The sequence below is a fragment of the Oryctolagus cuniculus genome, chromosome 10 (genome assembly GCF_964237555.1).
Source record: "Oryctolagus cuniculus chromosome 10, mOryCun1.1, whole genome shotgun sequence".
Taxonomy (NCBI): domain Eukaryota; kingdom Metazoa; phylum Chordata; class Mammalia; order Lagomorpha; family Leporidae; genus Oryctolagus; species Oryctolagus cuniculus.
The window spans coordinates 78,210,823-78,232,779 of record NC_091441.1 but is presented as its reverse complement, the minus strand read 5'-3'; the positions used below and the strand labels follow the sequence as shown (position 1 = coordinate 78,232,779).

At 43.8% G+C, this 21,957-nt stretch overlaps 1 protein-coding gene across 25 annotated transcripts in view; it reads right to left on the bottom strand.

Moving 5' to 3' along the window:
- FOXP1 (forkhead box P1) overlaps positions 1-21,957 on the bottom strand; it is a 464,888-nt gene that overhangs the window by 49,027 nt on the left and 393,904 nt on the right. For all 25 annotated transcript variants that reach the window (XM_070050577.1, XM_070050597.1, XM_051852212.2 and 22 more), the window contains one exon: positions 8,178-8,282. In XM_070050577.1, the coding sequence (XP_069906678.1) occupies positions 8,178-8,282 (105 nt within the window). The remainder of the gene's footprint in view (positions 1-8,177; positions 8,283-21,957) is intronic.

Here is a 21,957-nt window from a genome sequence, read left to right as displayed (position 1 = left end):
AGGTACTGCAGGTGATAAAACTCATTTTTCCCTAAAGAGACAGCTAAAAAGTACCAGTTATACATTTATGAAGTACCAGCAATCAAAATTATGGATTTTCTAAAAGGTTTTTAACTACTTTTATTGAAAGGAAAATCGCTGTCTCAGACTTTTGTGACACTATTGCTAATAATAAATTTTACCATTTAGACATGGCCATAATATGGTAGACAGTGTCAATAAAAGTATGGAACAAAGATGATCCCTGTCTTTTAAGTAATGCCTTCTAATTACATGCCGGAAATGAACAGGGAAATACTTTGGCTAACTAATGGCTCTTAAAATATAAGAACACACAACAGTGTATCCAGTATGGTACAAATGTGCTGTACGTACCTACGTACTTCTATGTAGAATTAGTTGCCTAACTAGATGTTCGGCAATTTTCCTAATGTTTTTCAAAGCCTTCAAGAAAAATTTTCATTTCACTTACATTTCTAACTAAAATCTGTTTGTTGAAAAACATGTGTTCAAATGGTATTTGCTTGTTTTTGAGCAAAGTTATGGCACTGGGCATGTTATCTTTGGCAAACTTGTCTGAACTTTTCTAATATTCTACATATCACTAGAGGGCACTGTGGTATTTAGGCCACTTTGACCCCTTCAAGTACTAAGAAAGGTCTTGAACTCCACAGTTAATATGAGAAAGGTTAAACAAGAGTCCTTCAACGAGGAAGAAAAAAATTTTTTCATGCCCAATTTTAATTTTTCTAGGATAACTCAAACAAGCAAGATGAGTCCAAAAGTCAAAAATCATAGACATACACAGCTTCTTTGGCGATCCTCAAAGACTTGTCACCTTGGATCAGATGGAAAAAAATTTCCTCCCCAAGTTCTTGGGATTTAAATCATGAGCCTCCCATTTGCTTTGCATCCACCCACAAAGAGAGATGGCTATTCCCTGCACATAGGCTCAAGTCTCCTGCACTAACTAGAGGTAATTTCACTGCAGAACAGTCAGGCGAGAGCCACAAATGGGTTTGAAACAATTTATGATATCCGGCCTCCTTCGACATGTATTAGCATATACCTGGTTTCTTTAACATACACTTTGTTTTTCCAAAACCACAAACACAGTTGCTGGAATTTCATGTGGAAGTGCTTAAGGGGCTGAAAGTTAACACCTTTGTGATCCGTGCAGCCTCACGGTGGCTGTTAAACAAAAGCCTCTTTGTGGAGGCTTTCTTGAAATGTTTTCTTAACATGTTCCAAGTAGTTTTAGGCAGGGAACTAAAGTAAACAAGATGTTACCATGATAAAAACACTTGTGAAAACATTACAGAGCGCACTTAGTAGTTTCTTTCACATAAAACTCTTCACAGTTTTGGAAAAGTGAAATTCACAGAAAAAAAAAGCAATTTAAAAAGCAAGTTAGCAATGCAACAGCTTCCACTGTCTGCAGAGCTCGACCTTTCGGAAAGGGTCAAAGTTCCATCTCTGGGCATTTTCTTTCAACATTTTGCTCTCCATGTCTTCTATTAGAGCACATATAAAATTTATTTTGGCTGGAATAAATTATATACATCTGACTAACATGCAAAGGAATCTGTGTTGTGTTTTGCATGGCGCTTTTCTCCATGAGACATAAGCAAGGTGTCGGGGTGGGAGGGGGGATATTCTTTTCAAATGGAATACTAATCAAGAATACAAATTATAACTTCCATTTAATTCCATCGTGTTGAGGGAAACACGATGGGAGATGGAAATGTTTCCCAAGCACATGGGAGTACCTGGCATTTCTGGAACTATGGGTCTGTGTCTGATTTTGCAGCTGAAGTTCGAAACAGGAAAACATGGTCATGATTTCACCTTCAAACCCACTCCCCATCTCGCCACAGAATGGTAGGAGTCTTTTTTTTTTTTTTTTTTTTTTTTTAAGAGAGAAGGGAAGCGTTCTACATCTGTGTGTGTACTGGTAAAGACTGTGTCTTCAACCTGATCTGAAAAGAAAAAAAACTGGCTCCGGGAGGGAGAGGCTGGAAGAACACCAGCGGGCCTCACAGATCTGGACGGCACTGGGCTTGTTTTTGTTTTTCTGTTATCGAAGGATTCCAAGCAATGCAGGCAGGGCTGGGCGATTTCATTAGAGTTAGCATGAGCACCTGCTGGTATCAGTTAGCGCTAACAAACACAGCAGTCACATGATGACCCATGGTTGATAGATTAAAAAAAAAATCAACACTAAAAACTGCAACTTGTTTTGAGAAGAAACAGGGAAATAAAGGCATACAATAGACTGGGTATCTGCTGATTCTGATAAAGCCTCCCTCTGTTGGCTGTGAGGGAAAGACAACAGGATGGTTATTTGTACAGTGTTTATCTTTGAAATCAAGGGCCCTGTGGTATACCTCACCTTGGGAACAAACACTGCCGTGTGATCACAGAAAACTGTCAAATCTCTGGTTTTGATTTACGAACAGTTATGATATTTCTTCCTCAGGAGGGAAAAAAGATCTGCCTCAGTTTTAGACCTGTGAGTCACCCTCCCTCTTTTGCTTAACCCCTTTCTCTGTTAACAGTGCCATTTTACTGTCATATGGGATTTTTACCCTGGCTAACTGATCTCAGCCCCTTACTACCTGGAACGACAGACGACAGGAAGATGTTTGCCAGCTAAAGCCATTCCCTCTTTTTTTTTTTTTAACAGGCAGAGTGGACAGTGAGAGAGAGAGAGACAGAGAGAAAGGTCTTCCTTTGCTGTTGGTTCACCCTCCAATGGCCGCCGCAGCCGGCGCACCACGCTGATCCGAAGGCAGGAGCCAGGTACTTCTCCTGGTCTCCCATGGGGTGCAGGGCCCAAGCACTTGGGCTCCTCCACTGCACTCCCTGGCCACAGCAGAGAGCTGGCCTGGAAGAGGGGCAACCGGGACAGAATCTGGCGCCCTGACAGAGACTAGAACCCGATGTGCCGGCGCCGCAAGGTGGAGGATTAGCCTAGTGAGCCGCGGCGCTGGCTGCCATTCCCTCTTTATACTGAACCCTACAACTCAAGTGGGACAACTCAAGCCCAACAAATAGATTGGGGCAGGCGTTTCGCCTGGCAACTGTCAATGTCCATACCCTATACTGCAGTCCCTGGCTTGGGGTCCAGGATCCTGACTCCACTTCCCGCTAATCCAGACCCTGGGAGGAAGTGGGTAAGGGCTCCAGTAGTTGGGCTCCTGACACCGAGCTGGGAGATCAGGATTGAGTTCCCAGCTGCCGGCTTTGGCCCTGGTCCAGTCTTGGCTGTTGAAGGCATTTGGGAAGTGAACCAGTGAATGGGAAGACTCTCCCTCCCTCTCCCTCAGCCTCTCAAATAGAAATAAAAATTTATAAAACTGGAATAGGTGTTGTGCAGGGCATGAAGCCACCATTCGGGCTGCCCAGATCCCGTGTCAAGTCTCAAGTCTGGTATCACGTCCTGCCTCTGCTTCTCAACCAGCTTCCTACTAAAGCACAAGATGGGAGGCAGCCGATGATGACTCAAGGGCCTGCCACCATGTGGGAACCCTGGATTGAGCTCCTGGCTTCCTGGCTTTGGCCTACCCCCACCCCTGTTGCTGTAGACATCTGGGGAGTGAATCAGCAGACAGAAGTTCTGTCTCTCTCTCTCTCACTCTGCCCTTCAAGTAAATAAAAATAAATAAAATGTTTAAATATTTAAAAATAACAAAACAAAACCATGGCTGATGAATGAAAGAATGGGCCCATGTAATCCCCCAAATGTGAACTGAATTGTGGGCTCTCTGAAGTCAAACTAACACAACTCAGGAGAGCAGTATCCAGGGGTGGCCAAAATGCTCCTCTGCTAAAAACAAATGGTAGCACCAAAAGCATTAGCCGGATCAGTGGTGAGCAAGGTACAAAACCTTGCTCATTCCTCATTTCTGGTCTACAACTACCTTCCTGCTACAGCAGCTGCGGTAAGTAGTACCGGCAGACGCAGCGTGGCTTGCACAAAGCTGAAAAGATTTACTGTCTGTCCCTTTTTGGAAGAAATTCACCATCCCCTGCCCTGAGATCACATTTGGCTGTCTGAGACTTTTTATCAGAAATTTGTGATTAGAAATTAGATGAAAAAAGTCTTTACTGACACATCGGTGCTTTGCATGGTCACAACTCCTGCTCCTAGATACAAGGTCAGAATTTTGGGATTGTTTAAAATTATCCCTCCTTTGAAAATATACTTGAATAGGCAAGAAGGGCTAAGATCCTGGAGGAGCCCCTAACATGAGGAAGGCACTTTACACAATGCCACTCTGAATTCTAACCACTGTAAGGGGTAGTTATTAATGTCCCAAATTACTCATGCCCATATGAGGCTTACTGGTGCTATGGAACCAGCTCAAAGAGCGCAGTACTACAAGGTGGTGACCAATTCACCCTTCTCCAACCCTTCACTGCCCAATCTGCTTTTCTCCAACATTTTCTTTCCTCCACAGCCCTACCTACAAAGCAAATCATTAATGAAATGCGCCTCCTCTGGCCAGGCAGGATAGTGCAGCATTTAAGAACAAGTGTATATTCCAAAGCCTGACTGGTTCAGTTTGGGTTGTGGCTCCACCCCTTACCAGCTGTGTGATCTTGGGTAAATCACTTAACTACTCTGTGCCTTTCTTTCCTTGACTGTGTGCTGGGGATAATGCTACAAAGTTAACAGGATAAAGCAGTTGCCAGGATCAGGAAGAGTTAATGTTTATGAAGCACTTGGCTAACCTAATTATCAACTATTACTAGGGAAGTGTAAAATCAGAGACGAGGAAATAAATAAATAAATAGGTCCTCTAGTTAACACCTAAATCAAGGTCAACTCAATGCTGCATTTTACTGAGTGCAAGCATATCACAGAGAATCCAAGCACCACTGGTATCTTTAGGAAATCACTACTAAATCAGAGAGGAGTAGATCTAGAAAAGAGACACTTTCAGAATCTATAGATCCAGAAAATTGAGAACAAAAGTTTGAAAAATCACTCTGATGATAATGACCCCATAATGGCATCATTCAAAGAAGCCATGTGGTTTTCATTTGAACCACAAGGGGTCTGGTAGCTCCTTGCAGCCTAGTTCAATGGAAAACAAAGTTGGATTCATTGAAGCCAATTTGATTTCCCTTTAGATTGAGGAGAGACGTGGGAGATGTGAGTCTACAAGATAACTGACTTATTTTCCACTGTGTTACGCAAGCTCCTGAAACCTGAAAACAGGAATTTCTGAGAGTTAAGAGTATGCTGTAGAAGAAAATGGAAATCTTGAATTTATCCTACACAACCGATCAATGTGTAACTCAAGAAAGCACCAAGAGAACTTTGTGTTCTACTTGTTGGTTTTCAAAGTTCATTTTTATTTTCTGGAACCAAGTCTCTCAGCCCTGACCCCCACGTGGCTCTTGTGGGGCGCACATCTCCCTCTGCTCAGGAGGCGGTACTGTGAAGGACGCCTGAGTATGTCATTGTGATTGGCTCAAAGCTAGAACTCATGACTCAACCTGAGTCAACGGCAGTGTGCCCAGGGCTTTTTCTAGAACTGTGGGGAAAGAGATGCACTATGGGATTCACAAACTTGTGGCACGTAAACCTTTCCTCTTTAGTTCCATTTGGAAAGAGCCTGAGAGTGCAGGCGACACTGAGGAACATGCAGCTATTCAACCACCAACACCCTGTTTGAACATCTGGCTCCAGCCACGCTTGCAGCTAGCTACCCCACTGGACTTCGTAGCAACGGGGGCCAGTTAGCACTCCTTACTTTTGGGTTTTCTCATTTGCTTAAACCAAGTGAGGCTGGGTTTCTATGACTTGCAAATCTTATGACAAACATAAGTCAATAAACACATAGGAGGAAACAATCAAGCAACAGTTGCAGGGTGACAGTGGGCATTCTTATTCGAGCAGGCACACAGGAAGTGAGAACACGTAACGTCAGGTGCAAATCTGCAATAAATGACTGATGGATGGTTTCCTATACAACAGCCAGACCAGACTACTGATACTCTTAGAAGAGAAATGGCCTTTCTTATACAAATCAAGTCTATGCTTCAGTTCTAATGATTTTTAAGATTCTTTTCTCTAGTATTCAAGGTTTGAAATTATGTTCTCTCCTTCCAATATTATATGTATTTCCTAATAAATGAACCGATGATTTGAGGAGTGTCACAGTAGAGATACTGTGACCACAAATAAGATTTGTTAAACGTGTCTAATATGGAAACTGGCATTTCCCTCTGACACTAAAATAGATCCATGTCATCAAGAGTGCTGATAGCAACTTCATAGTTCCAGAGACTTTATAAAAATAAATCATATTTATAGGGGTTTATTAGCCATTCCATGGATGAAGGGAATCAGCACCAAGATATTTATTCAAACTTAGCCCTGGTGCAGAAGGAAAAATCACATTTTAAAAGTGGTTTCTATAGTTCTTCTTCTCTCATTACACAGATACGATTGGGAAATTGTCAATGATTGTAGAACCAGTGATTTATAAGGGAATGAAGCCCAGTATCACTACCCTGCACCAAAATAATTGTAAGGGATTATTGCTTGATTTAAAACAAAGCCTCACTGCTCTTAATTGCTGAACGCGGAAGCAATTTTGGACATCTGTTTCCAGAAAAATTTTTAAGTAGTTAAGATCCCAATGACAACATCATCCACTTGAAGTAAAATACTGAAGACAGAACTCTATGCAACTGATTCACTCACAGGCTTCCATTCATTAGTCAAAAACCTATATTCACCCAAGCGACGTGCAGGTAACACGGGACATATCCCTAAGGGTGGTTTTATTACACTATTTCTACCCAGGTTCACAAAGATAGACACACAAACTGTTCTAACTGTATAGAGGCCACACAACAGTGGAGACTACACATCAATCAAACTACCTCTGTTTCCCCGGGGCTTCAATGAGGAAAAGAGTCCCCGGCATCCAAGCTGAAAGCCATCATCCGGGGACAGATAACTGGGCAGCAGGTAATGCGCCGCTTGGGATGCCTGCACCCCAAAGCAGAGTGCTTGGGTTAAGACCTGGCTCTGCCACTTCTGACCGTTTCCTGCTAATGCGCACCCTGGGAGGCAGAGGTGATGTCTCAAGTGCTTGGGTCTCTGCCACCCACGTGGCAGATCTGGACTGAGTTCTAGGCTCCTGGCTTTGGCCTGGCCCAGCCCTGGCTGTTGTAGGCATTTGAGTGAACCAGCATACGGGCAAGCTCTCTTATCTCTCTACCTTTCAAATAAAGTGAAAATAAATAAAATTGTAATAAATAAAACCATCACACATCTGGTTGTACATGATATATGTACCTAGTTTATTAAATTACATATTTATCAAGTATAAATTTAGTTCCTATGTCAATAATAAATGATATTATGAATATATTTATGTAATGTTAAAAAAACAAGTTAGTGTAAGTGTAATTTTTTAAATGACAATGTAACACAGGTTAGGTAAATATGAAGGTGTGTTGAAGTCTTTCATGACAGCTTTGGGAAGACTTAACCTATCACTTATATATGGAGACAGTCTATCCTTATAATGGATTCAAATGGGTAAACCCAAGACTGTAAAAAATACACTTACTCCTTTCTGTCTCTCAGGGCAAGAACCTGAACAAAAGTCACCAACAGTATGTGAGGAAGGAAGAGAAGAATCAAACTGGTATCATTTCCTCAGCATCCATTTCTCACATTTGTGAAGTCATGTGTAGATCAAGAAAGAAAGGGCCCACTCACCAAGATGACATTGGCCAGTCATGGTCAACAGTGCTACAAAATTAGTTAGTACATTTGTCAGTGATTTGTAATATGGAGGGACATGAGTAAAATGGCAACTAAATTGCTGGAAGTTTAACAGTGGGGAATTTTTTAGGAATCACTGTCAATCTGAAAAATGGGTAAATATAGGGTTTTAGTAAGAGTATTCCTGCCTGCAGGTTTAAGTCTTTTTCCCTTTGCAGGGCATCCCCTAGTAGATTTTGTACCCATTCCTTTGACAGAGGAAGAGAACTTGTGATTTCTGAGGCTATGCTGAAGAGGGTGGGTTGAAACTCTCCATCGAAAATGGACTTTATAAGCAAACATAAGCAAAAGCACGAATGGTGCCGGGGGCGGGGTAGGGGGTGGCTATAAAAAGAAGAAAACAAAATCAAGTCATTCTTACTTTAGAAACGACTGGAAATCTTCACACACTGCTTCACAGCCTGGCCACTTGCACACGCCGTGTCCATAGAGAGGGTGGCTATGGGGATGTTCCTCGTGGGACAAACTGCAAGAAAAACCACAGAAGACAAGAGAATGAGCCTTCTACTGAGAGCCAGGCCACCAGCAAAGAGGCGGCCTCACAGCCGACTGTGCACATGACATGACAACCCTCTGACTGCCTCTTCCCCTGGAATTTGCTCATTAATTCTGTACCGTTTAATAGTGACAAAGAGTTACATTATAAGAGTTAGACCATTATGTTCTTTTTTTTTTTTTTTTTTTTCACCAGGCAGAGTGGACAGTGAGAGAGACGGAGAGAAAGGTCTTCCTTTGCCGTTGGGTCACCCTCCAATGGCCGCCGCGGCCAGTGCTGCGACCGGCGCACCGCGCTGATCCGATGGCAGGAGCCAGGTACTTATCCTGGTCTCCCATGGGGTGCAGGGCCCAAGCACTTGGGCCATCCTCCACTGCACTCCTGGGCCACAGCAGAGAGCTGGCCTGGAAGAGGGGCAACCGGGACAGAATCCGGCGCCCCGACTGGGACTAGAACCCGGTGTGCCGGCGCCGCTAGGCAGAGGATTAGCCTGTTGAGCCGCGGCGGCAGCTCACCATTATGTTCTAAACACATTCAGGTGCAACTACCTAAACATTAGAAACATACATCTATGTGTGACAGGTTTTTGACAGGCTTTTTATTCAATGCAAAGCTCTCTAGTCAGACTGCAAGGGATTCTTTAAAAGCCAGAACTTACTGCATCTACATAGTGAAAAGCGTAAAACCTACTTGATTTTGAGATTCTATTGCTATGTTTCCTACCCAGAAAGCTAAATATTTTTTCCTCCTTCTTTCCCCTAGAAAGTGCTTTCGTATAATCCCAGACTTTTTTCCCCCTACAATTTTATCCAGCAAAGAACAGTGCAATTAAATTTAGAAGAATAACAAAATAATTTAGTAAAACAAAGATAGCTAAGTATATGATTTGCCTTATAAAATAAAGCTAATAATGGCAGGAAGGTGATAGTTCTAAAATTACAGACACCAAGAGTGAGAGACAACATAGCATGAACAAGAAGGGGTTAATCCTCCAGTGGGGTTCCAATCAATACGTAATGATTTGGCCACACAGATCCAAGTCATGGGATGCTTTGATCCGCGCCATGTGGTGCTTGGGGAAGAGTATCTGTTGCACTCGCCGATGAACCATATTCTCAAATATTTTCTCTATTAGATTTCTGCATCCAGACTCCTTTCAGACAAATTATTTTTACAGTCGTTTCCATAACCTTAGATTCCATCAAATAGAAATGTAAAACTAACATTCAGAGCTCTGTTTTGTACTCAAGCACATTCCCTTCATGGGAAGGGCTGTTTTGCAACTTACTCCACTGCCTCTGCCTGACTTTGAACTTCAAGCACTGTGAATCATGAGCACACACTCACAGGTATGTGCACACACACACAGATGCCTGCATTTTATATCGCCATCAGGATGTGTGTTCTTATATTTTATCAGTTCACATTATTAGAGCATATGTGCACAAGTGCCACTTGTCCCCGACTTATAATTAATCCACAGTGAGTAGACTATGAACGCTGAAACTAAGGAGCATTAAGAGTAAACACACACAGAGCTTTACTTCATCAAAGCTCATTAGGTCTCCTGGTTATTTGTGGATGATTTTGCTAGAAAACTCATTTGAAAATAATGACAAGCTGTTTTGACCTAAAGTAGAAAATAAAAAATAAAGTCTGGGATGAGAGAGAGAGAGAGAGAGAGAAGGAGGGAGAGAGAGAGAAGGAGGGAGAGAGAGAGGAGGAGGGAGGGAGGGAGAGAGGAGGGAGAGAAACCACTTGTGAAAGTGAGGAAAGATACTCCTCGTGCAAGAACAGCGGAGGAACTGAGATAGCTGTGCTGAACGAAACTCATAAAGCTCCACAATAAAAGCACATTCCCTAAGCCGTTGAGGGTAAAATTCCATCAGACTCAAGGAAAGAATCACTACCTCTTCGTGATCATCTTCAGATACATTCATGAATAAAGTAGACATGATTCAAAAGTAGAATTTTTAAAAAATTATTAGAAATGAAAGAATCCTTCAATTGTACTAAAGCCTGAGACAGAAGAAAATCATTTAAAAAGAAAACTACTAATAGCTGAAAAAGAAAAAAAAACGAATATTCATAATTATTTTCTGTAGTATATTTTGAAAGATTATTTAGAACATTCTCACATTTTTAAAATACATATTTGTTGTGGGAAAAGAACAAAAATTCCTCAATATACACATGCACACACACGCTTTTGACAAAGGCAGGCATGAAGTTGTCTAACATTCTGTGATATTCAACCTTATTTTGTAAATAATCTCTTGGGGCCGGCGCTGTGGTATAGCCAGTTAAGCCTTTGCCTGCAGCACCAGCATCCCATATGGGCACTGGTTCAAGTCCCAGCTGCTCCACTTCCGATCCAGTTCCCTGGCTAATGACCTGGAAAAGCAGAAGATGGCCCAAGTCCTTGGGCCCCTACACCCATGTGGGAAACCCAGAAGAAAAGCTCCTGGCTCCTGGCTCAGCCCTGGCCATCGCAGCCATTTGGGGAGTGAACCAGCAGATGGGAGATGTCTCTGTCTCTCTCTACCTCTCAAATAAATAAACAAAATCTTCTTTAAAAAAAATTTTCTTGTTACCCACTTTTTTCCTGAAAAACCATACTTCCTGACTGTTGCGGTCCACTGTGGACCCTCTTGGCTCCGGCCCTCTGCTGAGATTCACCTGATGCTTCTTCTAGCTGGCTATGGAGGTTTCCTTCTGCTAGTTGCGAATCATGTCAGAAAACAATCTATCAGGCTGCCCATTCCAGGATGTTACAACAGATTTCTAGCCAAGGATACAGTCAGAGAAATGGAATCATTCAATCAATGAGTAACAAGATTTAAAACCCACTATGAATATTCTATCAAGTTGCTCTTTTTTATCCTTCCGACGAGTCCATTCTTGGCCGTTACGTGTCATTCTGGGCAGTTCTTCAATTTGGAAACAAGGAACCTGAACTAGTTAGGCTGCAAAATTATTATCATTAATCAGGAACCATAAACGATCATTCTGTGCTTCTTGAATGGAGCCACGAGTGTTCCGACAATAACATGAAAGAAAACAACAACAGGCATTTGCAAAACAAATTTATGATGAGAAATAAGATGGACAAGACATAACAACATGTTTTCCATTCCCTCTTCTGTTTTCTGGCTAAATCATTTGTAAAGCATGGCAGAAAGGTAGAGCCATCGCCTGCAAAGCTGGCATCCCACGCAGGCAATGGTTCATGTCCCAGCTGCTCCACTTCCGATCCAGCTCCCTGCTAATGGCCTGGGAAAGCACTGGAGGATGGCTCAACTGCTCGGGCCCCTGCACCCACATGGGAGACCCAGAAGAAGCTCCTGGTGCCTGGCTTCAGCCTGGCCCAGCCCCAGCCTTTATAGCCATTTGGGGGTGAACCGGTGATCACTATCTTTCCTGCCCTCTGTAACTCTGCCTTTCAAATTAAATTAAAAAATAAACCTTTTTTAAAAAATCACTTTTCTGTAAGAATTTTATTTCAACTTGGTACCATTAATTCAAAGCTAAACACAGATGGCAACACACTTTGTCCTTAGAGGGTCAACCAGTTACACCTGAGTCTAAGGAAACGCCAACCCCTCACATGCAGGCACATATTCGCACCATGGGAAGACCTTCTGAACGTGTGTCTCACACTTGAAACAGTATTCTGTATTAGGAAGGATGCTATGCTCTTGTTTATCTGAGTCTGCACAATACTGAGTCGGCTAAGGAACAGAGCACACTCCCCAGGGCCTCCTAAGAACCCCCACCCCGACATCACTGTCCACAGATGACTCTACACTTCTCTTCTGATGCATCACTCCCTTCAAAATGGGACACCTTCCACACACACTACTCGCTTCTCGAATCTGCACTTTCAAACATACATTTGTCTGATGCAAGCGTTTCACTCTGGGAGAAAAGCAAATGCCCTGGCAGGGGTGCAGGGACAGAGCATCTCCAGGAAGAGGGGTTCAGAACAGTGGCAACTGCTGCCCCTGCGGGGGTGTGCCAGGGTCAGGGTTTGCTGGGAACCACTGTCCCTTTTTAAATCTTGTGAGGTTTTCATTTTGTATGTGACGGAACTATTTTGCTGTACAATCATTAATTTTTTTTGTTCATACACACACAGTATAAAAAAAAATCACAGGCTATGCATGACTCGATTTTCAGACTGCCATTTGCTGTGACAGTGGCATCGCGAAAGGCACATGCTCGCCGCACGTGTGGCGGAGGCTCGCTTCTGGCCTTTGAGTCATGCTGTATGAAGCACCACCAGACAACACCAGCTGCACCTCTGAATGGAAGCGTTTCTGTTTCATCACAAAAGTGGAACAGGCATTTATATTCTTACTGCCTTCTGGGTCGTGCCAAAAGGGACAAGAAGGGAAATAAAAAATGAGCAAAATAATGTTTTTTAACTTGAATTAATTTAGAACTGCATTTACAGAACGAAAGATGGTGGGAAAATGACGATCGGAGCATCTGACGGAGCAGCGAGCCCTCTCGTTTCCATCAGCTGCAGAAGGGAGCTCGCCAGTGCACCGAGGAAGCCGTGGGAGAGGCCGCCAGGGCCCGTGCTGGATAAAGATCTGCCTGGTCTTTAAGGGAATGCAACCCACTAGTGCCAAAGTTTTCATTTTCAAACTTCAGGGTCAACTGTTTAATCAAGTGCTTTCTGTTCTAACTTCCTGGAGCGAATACCACCGGGGGCAGGGCAGGGACCGCTTACCCGTTCATATCCACATACTACTCAGCGCCTCACACAGCACCCCCGGCTCACAACCCTTATGCTGCTTTATGAATGAGCAGACAATAAACACTGTGCTCTGTTTCACTTCTATGTGGATGCACGCTAAATCAGCGATGGTCTCTAAAAAACAGAAATTCTTTTAGGTAAAGACCAGAATTATGCAAAGCCGCGAGATGATATTAAGATACTTTTCTATTATTTAATTTTGCTCTGAGTATGAAGCACAGACAGTATGCATTCAAGAAAAGCCAGCTGATTTAAATTTCTCTTGATAATCCTTGATATGTAAAAATTAAGTATAATTTTAACACGAGAATAGTGATAGCATTTCAGATGAGAAAGAACCAGCTTGCTATGGAAAGCAGCATTACATATAAATATGTAACAAACACAGCAGATATTCAGTGTGGGGCAATGGTGTCATTCATGGCATTTTTACAAGGTATTTCTGTCCATTATTTCTTCGACGTCAGAACATACTAGCCAGCGGTGCCCTTGGCCTTTCAGATTGTATCTGCTAGGGATGGGGGACTTCTCTGTTATGTGTCCTCGCTCACTGCTTACCCCAAACCTGAACCTAGAATTATTAATTCACCTGCTCAAAGCAAGGACAACGTCTCAAGTCTGTCACCTGTCATCTGTAGTGATCGTTACTCAGCTAGCCCCTAAGCTCACTTTCCCTGTGGCGAATGAGAGCGGAGGAATCTTCGAAGGAGATGAGGAGAGCAGAGACAGCCCTGAGCCCTGGACCCTTCCTGCCAATATAAACGCCCAGGTTCCCTGCGGCTGAAGGCCCGTGCTCAGCTTTTCCTGTGCGCTGACCCGCGTTCCCGGGGCTGCCCGCTAAGCCTCTCCCTGATTTGTGGTCTCCTCTTTCCTAATCTGCTGCCTCCTTCTTCTGTAAATTTCGGATTCATCTGCAGAATGGGTTGCACCTGTGCACACAAGTGCGCACCCTCTCTACCCCCAGATCATGCCAAACTTACAAACCGTGCAGTATTTCACGGCCATGGTGCTTGGCAAAGGAAGCTACGGAAATCCACTTTGGGCATTCTCTGATCACTCAAAATTGTGGAGCCTTTTCCTAAGATTCTCCCAGAGTTCTCTCTCAAATATCCTAAAATTCACCCATTTGAAGTGTCCACATCAATGGTTTTCCATATATTCAGAGCTGCATACCAATCACCACAATATTACCACAACCTCATTTTAGAACACCGTCGCCCCCCAAGAGAAATCCTGTACCTACCAGCAGTCACGCCCCACTTCCTCCCAAGCCCCGCCCATCACTGGTCTACTGTCTCCAGAGCCCTGCCTATCCCAGACGTTTCCTATCAATGGTTTCATATACCATGTGCTCTTTCGTGTCTGGCTCCTTTAACCCAGCGTTCATGTTTGGGAGGTTCATTCATTCACACTGTGGCACACTATCGGTACTTCATTCTTTTTCTTACCTGAGTATGAGGCCTTAGATCTCAGAGGGGCAGGAGTTTGGCCCAGCAGTTTAGATGTCTGTTTGCCGCATCAGAGTACCTGAGTTCAATTCCTGACTTTAGCTTCTGATTCCAGCTTCTTGCCAACACAGACCATGGCAAGCAGTGATGGCTCACCCAACAGGATCCCTACCACCCATATGGGAGACCTGGATTGAGTTCCTGGCTCCTGGCTCCTGGCTCCCATCCCTGCCCTGCCATGGGCATTTGGGGACTGAACCAGCAAATGAGAGCTCTGTCTTTGTCAGTCAAAAAATAAAATTTTAGAGGCCAGCACTGTGGTTAATCCTCCGCCTGTGGTACCAGCATCCCATATGGGCACCGGTTCTAGTCCCAGCTGCTGCTCTTCCCATCCAGCTCTCTGCTACGGCCTGGGAAAGCAGTGGAAGATGACTCAAGCACTTGGGTCTCTGCACCCTTGTGGGAGACCCGCAAGAAGCTCCTGGCTCCGGATTGGCTTAGCTCCAGCCTTTGCATCCACTTGGGGAGTGAACCAGCAGATGGAAGACCTTTCTCTCTGTCTCTTCCTCTCACTGTAACTCTACCTCTCAAATAAATAAATAAATCCTAAAAAAATAAAATTTTAAGTTCATGGAAAGCGTTTTATGGGAAAACTACTATGCATGAATTTCAAAAAATTTTGCATCTAGATAAGCATATTTTCCATGAACTTTAAAAAGTGTACTTGTACTGATCCATTATATATGCATGGCACACTTTTTATCTATTTATTTGTGGGTGAACATTTGGCCTGTTTCTACATTTTGGCTGTTGTGAGCAGTGTGGCTATGAACCTGCAGGTACATGAATTTGAGTACCTGTCTTCAGTTCTCTTGGCTACGTATCTGGGAGTAGGACTGTTGGGTCAGGTGGTAATGCTATGGTTAACATTTTGAGGATGTGCCAGACTACTTCCCAAAGTCTTTATAATCTCACCTGCACTGTCTAGATGTTCCAGTTCCATACATCTTCACCAGCATTTACTGTTCTGTCTTTATTTCAGCCATTCTTGTGGATGTAAAGTGCTACCTCCTTGTGGTTTTGATTTGCATTGCTTTAATGATTAATGAAGTTGAACACATTTTCCTGTGTTTATTGGCCATTTGTATATCTTCTTTATGGAAGTGTCTTTTTAAGTTGTCTATTTTTTAAGTGGATTGCCTTTTATCATTGAGTTGTAAGAGTGCGATATACATCTATATCGATATTTTGGATACAAATATCAGATGTATGATTTACACAAACTTACTCCTGTTTTGTGTGTTATCTTTATACTTTCTTGAGGCTCAAAAGCTTTGTGGTTTTTAATTTGTTTAATTACTTGAGAGGTGCAAAGGGAACAGGTGCTAAACACTGGTTCACTCCCTGAATGCCCACAGTGGCCAGGGCCGGGCAGGAAGCTAGGAATTCAATCCAGGTCTCTCATGTGGGTGGCAGGGCCTCAACTACTTGAGCTGTCACCTGCTGCCTCTCCGGGTGTGTAGCGGCAGGAAGCCTGATTCAGCAGCAGAGCTGGGATCTGAACACTGGTGCTGAAACACAGGATGCAGGCATCCGGATCAACACCTTCACCACTAGGCCAAACACCTGCCTCATACAAAGGTTTTTAATTTTGATATAATTCAGTTTATCTGCTTTTTCCCTTTGGTTCTTTATATGTTTAAATTATGTAATATTTATTTCATTTGTTTGAGAGGCAGCCAGAGAGAGAGAGAACAAACATGAAAGACACAGTGTGTTAGATCTGCTGGTTTATTCCCTGAATCCCTGCAGCCACAGGGTGGAAACCTAGTACACATTTGCCACGTGGGTGGCAGGACCTAAGTACTTGAGCCATCACTGCTATCTCCCAAGGTCCACATTCCAGGAATCAAACTCAAGAACTATGATAGGATCTAGGGGTCTGACTGACTTCTTACCCACTGGGTCGAATGCCTGTCCCTCGTTGTGCTTTAGATGTCACATCTAAGAAACCACCACCTGATCTAAGGTAACGAACATGGGTGCTTAGGTTTTCTTCTGAGAGTTTTTTAGCCTATGGTACAGTGTAAGCTGAATTTTGTATATGATGTGAGGTAGGGGTCAAATGTTTTTCCTTTGAATGTTGTCACAACCACATTTGATGAAAAAACAATTTTTTTTTTTTTTAATTTGACTGGTAGAGTTACAGACAGTGAGAGAGAGAGAGACAGAGAAAGGTCTTCCTTCTGTCGGTTCACTCCCCAAATGGCGGGAATGGCTGGAGCTGCGCCGATCCGAAGCCAGGAGCCAGATGTCTCTTCCTGGTCTCCCATGTGAGTACAGGGGCCCAAGTACTTGGGCCATCTTCCACTGCCTTCCAGGCCATAGCAGAGAGCTGAACCGGAAGAGGAGCAACTGGGACTAGAACCGATGCCCACATGGGATGCCAGTGCCTCAGGTGGAGGATTAACCTAGTGCGCCATAGTGCCGGCCCACAATTCTATCTCTAATGAAGTGTTTTGCACCTTTGTCAAACATCAGTTGAACATAAATGTAAACATTAGGATAGTTTTTGAATTTTCACTTTCCCTAGATTTCTTTCCCCAACATACAGCTCACGTTCTCAAAGGAACTTGCAGTTAAATTATAAAGCAACCTTTGGAATTATATTTAACTATAAAAAATAATTTTGAGGTTGGATAGATGGGGGAAGAGATAACTGCTTAATAAAAATAAAACCTCAGCAGATGAACTTGGTGAAGAATGAATGCCAAGGGCCAAGCCTGTATCCCAGATCTCTGAACACTGAAAAGTCCTTTTCAGAATGTGCTAAGTGGCTCTCTCCACTTCACTCACAAATGGAACAGAACTTTACTTTTCATCAAGGCCCGGCACTGTTTCTACATGCCAGCCCCCGAAAGCTGTTCTCTAAATACACAGTTTCAGGACTGTTACAGTATTAAAAAGTGTTCAGTGCAAAACTGTAATCCTACCAGTGGCAACTTTCGAAGAAAGCCACTACTATTTCAAAGCTTTTTCATTTAATCACTTAATTCTTCAATTACAGCTCACCCAAAAACAGTCTCATTTTGTCTTTTTTCTTTCTTCCCTTTTTCATTCTCACCCAATTTCCTTGCCTGCTACTTTGTTACCATGTTTTACTTTCAATGAGATTGTTAAGTGCCCTATCAGGGCTTGCTTAGGTTTGAATATGGGGCTATCAATCTCTGATAAATCAGACTCTGGATTTGAAATTACTAAATTTTCAATAACTAAGTGATGCATTTGTGAGGTATACAAGAGCATACAAAAAAATTCCTGGAAAATTTGAGTTAAAAGGTAAGCTTATTGGGGCTGGTGCTAGGTAAAGCCACTGCCTGCAGCACTGGCATCCCACTGGTTCAAGTCCCAGCTGCTCCATTTCCAATCCAGCTCTCTGCTGATGGCCTGGGAAAGCAGTAGAAAATGGCCCAAGTCCTTGGGCCCCTGCACCCACATGGGAGACCCGGAAGAAGCTCCTGGCTCCTGGCTTTGGATTGGCCCAGCCCCAACCATTGTGGCCGTTTGCGGAGTGAACCAGTGGATGGAAGATATCTGTCCCTCCCTTTCTATGTAATTCTACCTTTCAAAATAAATCTTAAAAAAAAAAATATATCAGTTTATTATGGCACAAAAATTTTGACATTGTATTTATGAGGGATCTTCAAAACATTCATGAAGATTGCATATTATTTTAAAAACTCTGCAGAAGACCAGTGCTGTGGCTTAGCATGTAAAGCTTCCACCTGCAAGGCTGGCATCCCATATGGGCACCAGTTCCAGTGCCGGCTGCTCCACTTCCAATCCAGCTCCCTGCCAATTGCACCTGAGAAAGTAGCGGAGGATGGCCCAAGTATCTGGGCTCTTGCCACCTACACGGAAGACCCAGAAAAAGCTCCTGGCCCCTGACTTTGGCCTGGTCCAGTCCCAGTCATTGCAGCCAACTAGGGAATGAATCAGTGGATGGAAGACTTCTCTGTCTTTCCTTCTTTTCTAAGTCTTTCAAGTAAATAAATATTTTAAAAGTAAGTAAAAAATAAAATCAAAAACTCTGCAGGCTGTCAAAAAATTTTTTACACCAAAATAAACATATTTTCATTCCACTGTTCCATGAACTTTTTGAAGTCCCCTCCTACAGTAAGTCAGCTGGAATGAAAGATGTTCAACCACATAAAATGCTAGCAAACTAGATGAGACAGCCTTGGTACCTAATCACAAACAAGCTTAAGAAGAAGAGCAATGCAGATTCACCATCACAAAAGACAGTAATCAGGTACTATCATTTTTCATTTTAGAGTTTATACTTCTGAGATTTTTTTTCCCCTCCCATTATGTACCTTCTCCAAATCAGCTGGAAATCCAATCACAATCCCTTGCAGAAAACACAACGACCGGTCAAGTTTCTTCTTGTTCTGCATGGCCGCATCAAGGGGGAAAGGTCCTTACACCTGCCTGAAGGAGATGTGGGAACAGGAGACCCCATGATGCCAGCGCTGCGTGTGCTCTCCTGGCATTCTGTCAAAGTGACCTTTCTCCTTTAACTGTCACGGAAGACACTCAGGGAAGCAGATGGGCCTCTTACTCACACTGAGGAGCTGGGACACAAGGTAGCTATCACATTTCTAGCATAGAGCCATCAAGTTTGCTTCTCACTCACTGTGCAACACCACCCCACATGTTTATTAACTGCTTATGCAAGAGTCAGTTGACAGTGGGCTCAGTAATCCTACCACAAAGAGAAGGGTGTTTTGTTAAAGCCTATTAAAGGGCCCACCCTCGAGTGAGTGAAGACGGATTCTCCACCGGCTACAACACACACGTGCTTCTCGCCCCTTCCCTCTCATGCAGGGACTCCTTGACTCTCCTTCCCCAGAATGCTCATCATCTCAATTTTCTGCTGCTTTTCAAATCATGTTTAATTAGAGGATTTCACATTCCCTTGCGATATGATATTCATGAGTAAAACTTGCAATTGGAGTGACTGTGAATTAGTCTATTAAGCACCAGATTTGTGCTTTTAAACAATGATGGAGATTATTGTTATTATCTGCTCTCAGCATTGTGGCTCGAGATGCGAGGACTACCTGAAACTAACTTCGCATCTGAGACACCAGCTGTTCACCCCTGAGGTCCGGGGTGGTTTTCCCTTTGTTTCTTTCTTGCAGAGTAGAAGTATCCTGGAAGAGACTGGGTGGCCTCTCCTAGTGGTCCTCAGGTTGGTGTCTACCACCAGTAGTGGGTTGGTGACTATGAGTGGTAAACCAAACTTTCCTGGTGACAGCTTCCTGCACTGGCCTGCAAGAAGGAACGCTGACTAGTACCTCAGCATCAGGAGTCCTCAGTAGTTAACTTACTACAAAACCTATGCAAATTAACCAATTTTCAGAAAAACACTAAAACAGGTACCTGTAGACAGGCCAAAGACTGCAGATGGCAGGAATGACTCGAGAACCGTTGGCTGGGCCCCAGAGCTTATACGAACTGTGTCTAGGGAGAGGGCTACACTACCATTCTCTCCCACTGCTGTTCCTTAGAGGAGCGCTTCTCAAACTTCATTATCAATTCAATAGTAATTTTGCTTCTCAACCTTTATTGTAGACAAAATGATCATTTTTAACTTCCAAAACCTTTTTAACTTGCAGATTCGGATGCGCTTGTTCCGGGATGGGGCCCAGGACTACACGTGTCTAACAAGCTCCTGGGTGATGCCTGCGTTGCTGGGCCAGGGCCACAACTTGAGCACAAAGGCCCTGGGAGTTCCTGGTTCTGCCCCTGCCTTCGAAAGGATTACACTTAGAGATGCACTTAGAGATGTGCACTGAGAGAGCGCCTTCTTTATGCATCACGGGTCAAAAAGAAAGGCAGAGAAGGATAAATATGTGAAGGGATGGCATTGGGCAATCTCACTAACAGCTACAAACTAGTAAAAATGATGGTTGGCTCAGAGTTACTGAAGAACTATAAGCAATGCTATTAAATGTGTGTGTGTTGTGTGTGTGTGTGTGTGTGTACATAAATTACAGGTAAGGCTGAAGGAAGTTAGCATAGGGAAAAGGTCATTCTCTGTTGCTGTTTAACAAATACCAACTTTTACGTGAGCACAGACAGAGCTGCTGAGTGATCTGGTCAGTGAAGGTTTGCCAGCTGCTACACTGATCAAGCCCAGCCCAGTGCACACTCTTCAATCAAGGGGTCTGTGACGGCACCTCACAACTCCACGGTCCCCACCCTGTAACTGTGCTTCAGGTATCCTCTAAGCCCGGAAGTAGGGACCTATGTGAGGCAAAGAGGGGCTGGGAGGAACTTTTGTTTAGGGAAAGAAAGGAACAGGTCTAGATTTTTCTAAGAAAGCAAAGGCTTAAATGCACCCAGTCAAGGTTCCAATCCTCTGCAAAAAATCAGGGATTCCTATGAGAATGGGCCACCGCACGATACCACTGCACTCAGCGGTCACCCACGCGGTGTCAAGTGGAGCAAGAACGCTTATTTAACTTCTTGTACACAAAATACAAGCCTATCTATCTAGCACCTCTGACCTCTGATTTCATGGATAAGGTTTTTCTAGGATGAAAATCATTTTACTTAACTTTCACATGACTCCATATGAAGAAAATCAGATAAGCAGACCAGGGAAAACCTCATGATAATGGGGCACATAAAACAGGCGACTGAACCCAAAGTTCATGACGTCATCCCTCCAGGAGATGGAGATGCAACTGTGGCTGGACTCACCTCCTCGGTGGATGCTGAGCCTGGGGCAAGTCTCTGGGACACACTCTAATCAGAATTCTCTCTCAGAGCCACCCTGGACTAAGGAGACAAAGACCCACAAAGGTCCCAAGGCACAGGTGCTCCGGGGACCCAAACTTATCTTTTGGGACCCTGGGGTGTCTCATGTGTACGGTGAGCATCTGACTAGCAACTGGCTGCCATACCAACGGTAGCAACGTGACACTGGGCATCATGGTAAGCAGGAGGTCTGGCAGTTACTTCCATCACCAACCCTTTCACTAAGCAGCCTTCTTCCATGTCCAGTGACACGCATGAAACACACCATTTCAATTCTCAGGTGCCAGGAGGACACGGCATGCAGGACAACAGAGCAGTGGAGTGACAGTGCTGGAGGCCGGCTGGTGCATTCGGCTCACGACACAATCACAAACAGGGAGCAGGTGGTGACAAGGGCAGAAGGCCTGCGTGTGCACGGTGATGAGTGAAGGAATAAATAAAGGAAAAGAACAAGGAGAGGCAGAGGTCCAGCGTTTGTCACGGATGCCGCTCAGGACTATTCTGAGTTTGCAACTAAGAGCTGATCGCTTGCAGCATTAACACTGGGATCTTGTTAGGAAGACAGCAGGCTTTCCAAGGACTGGTATGAGCAACTGCGACCACG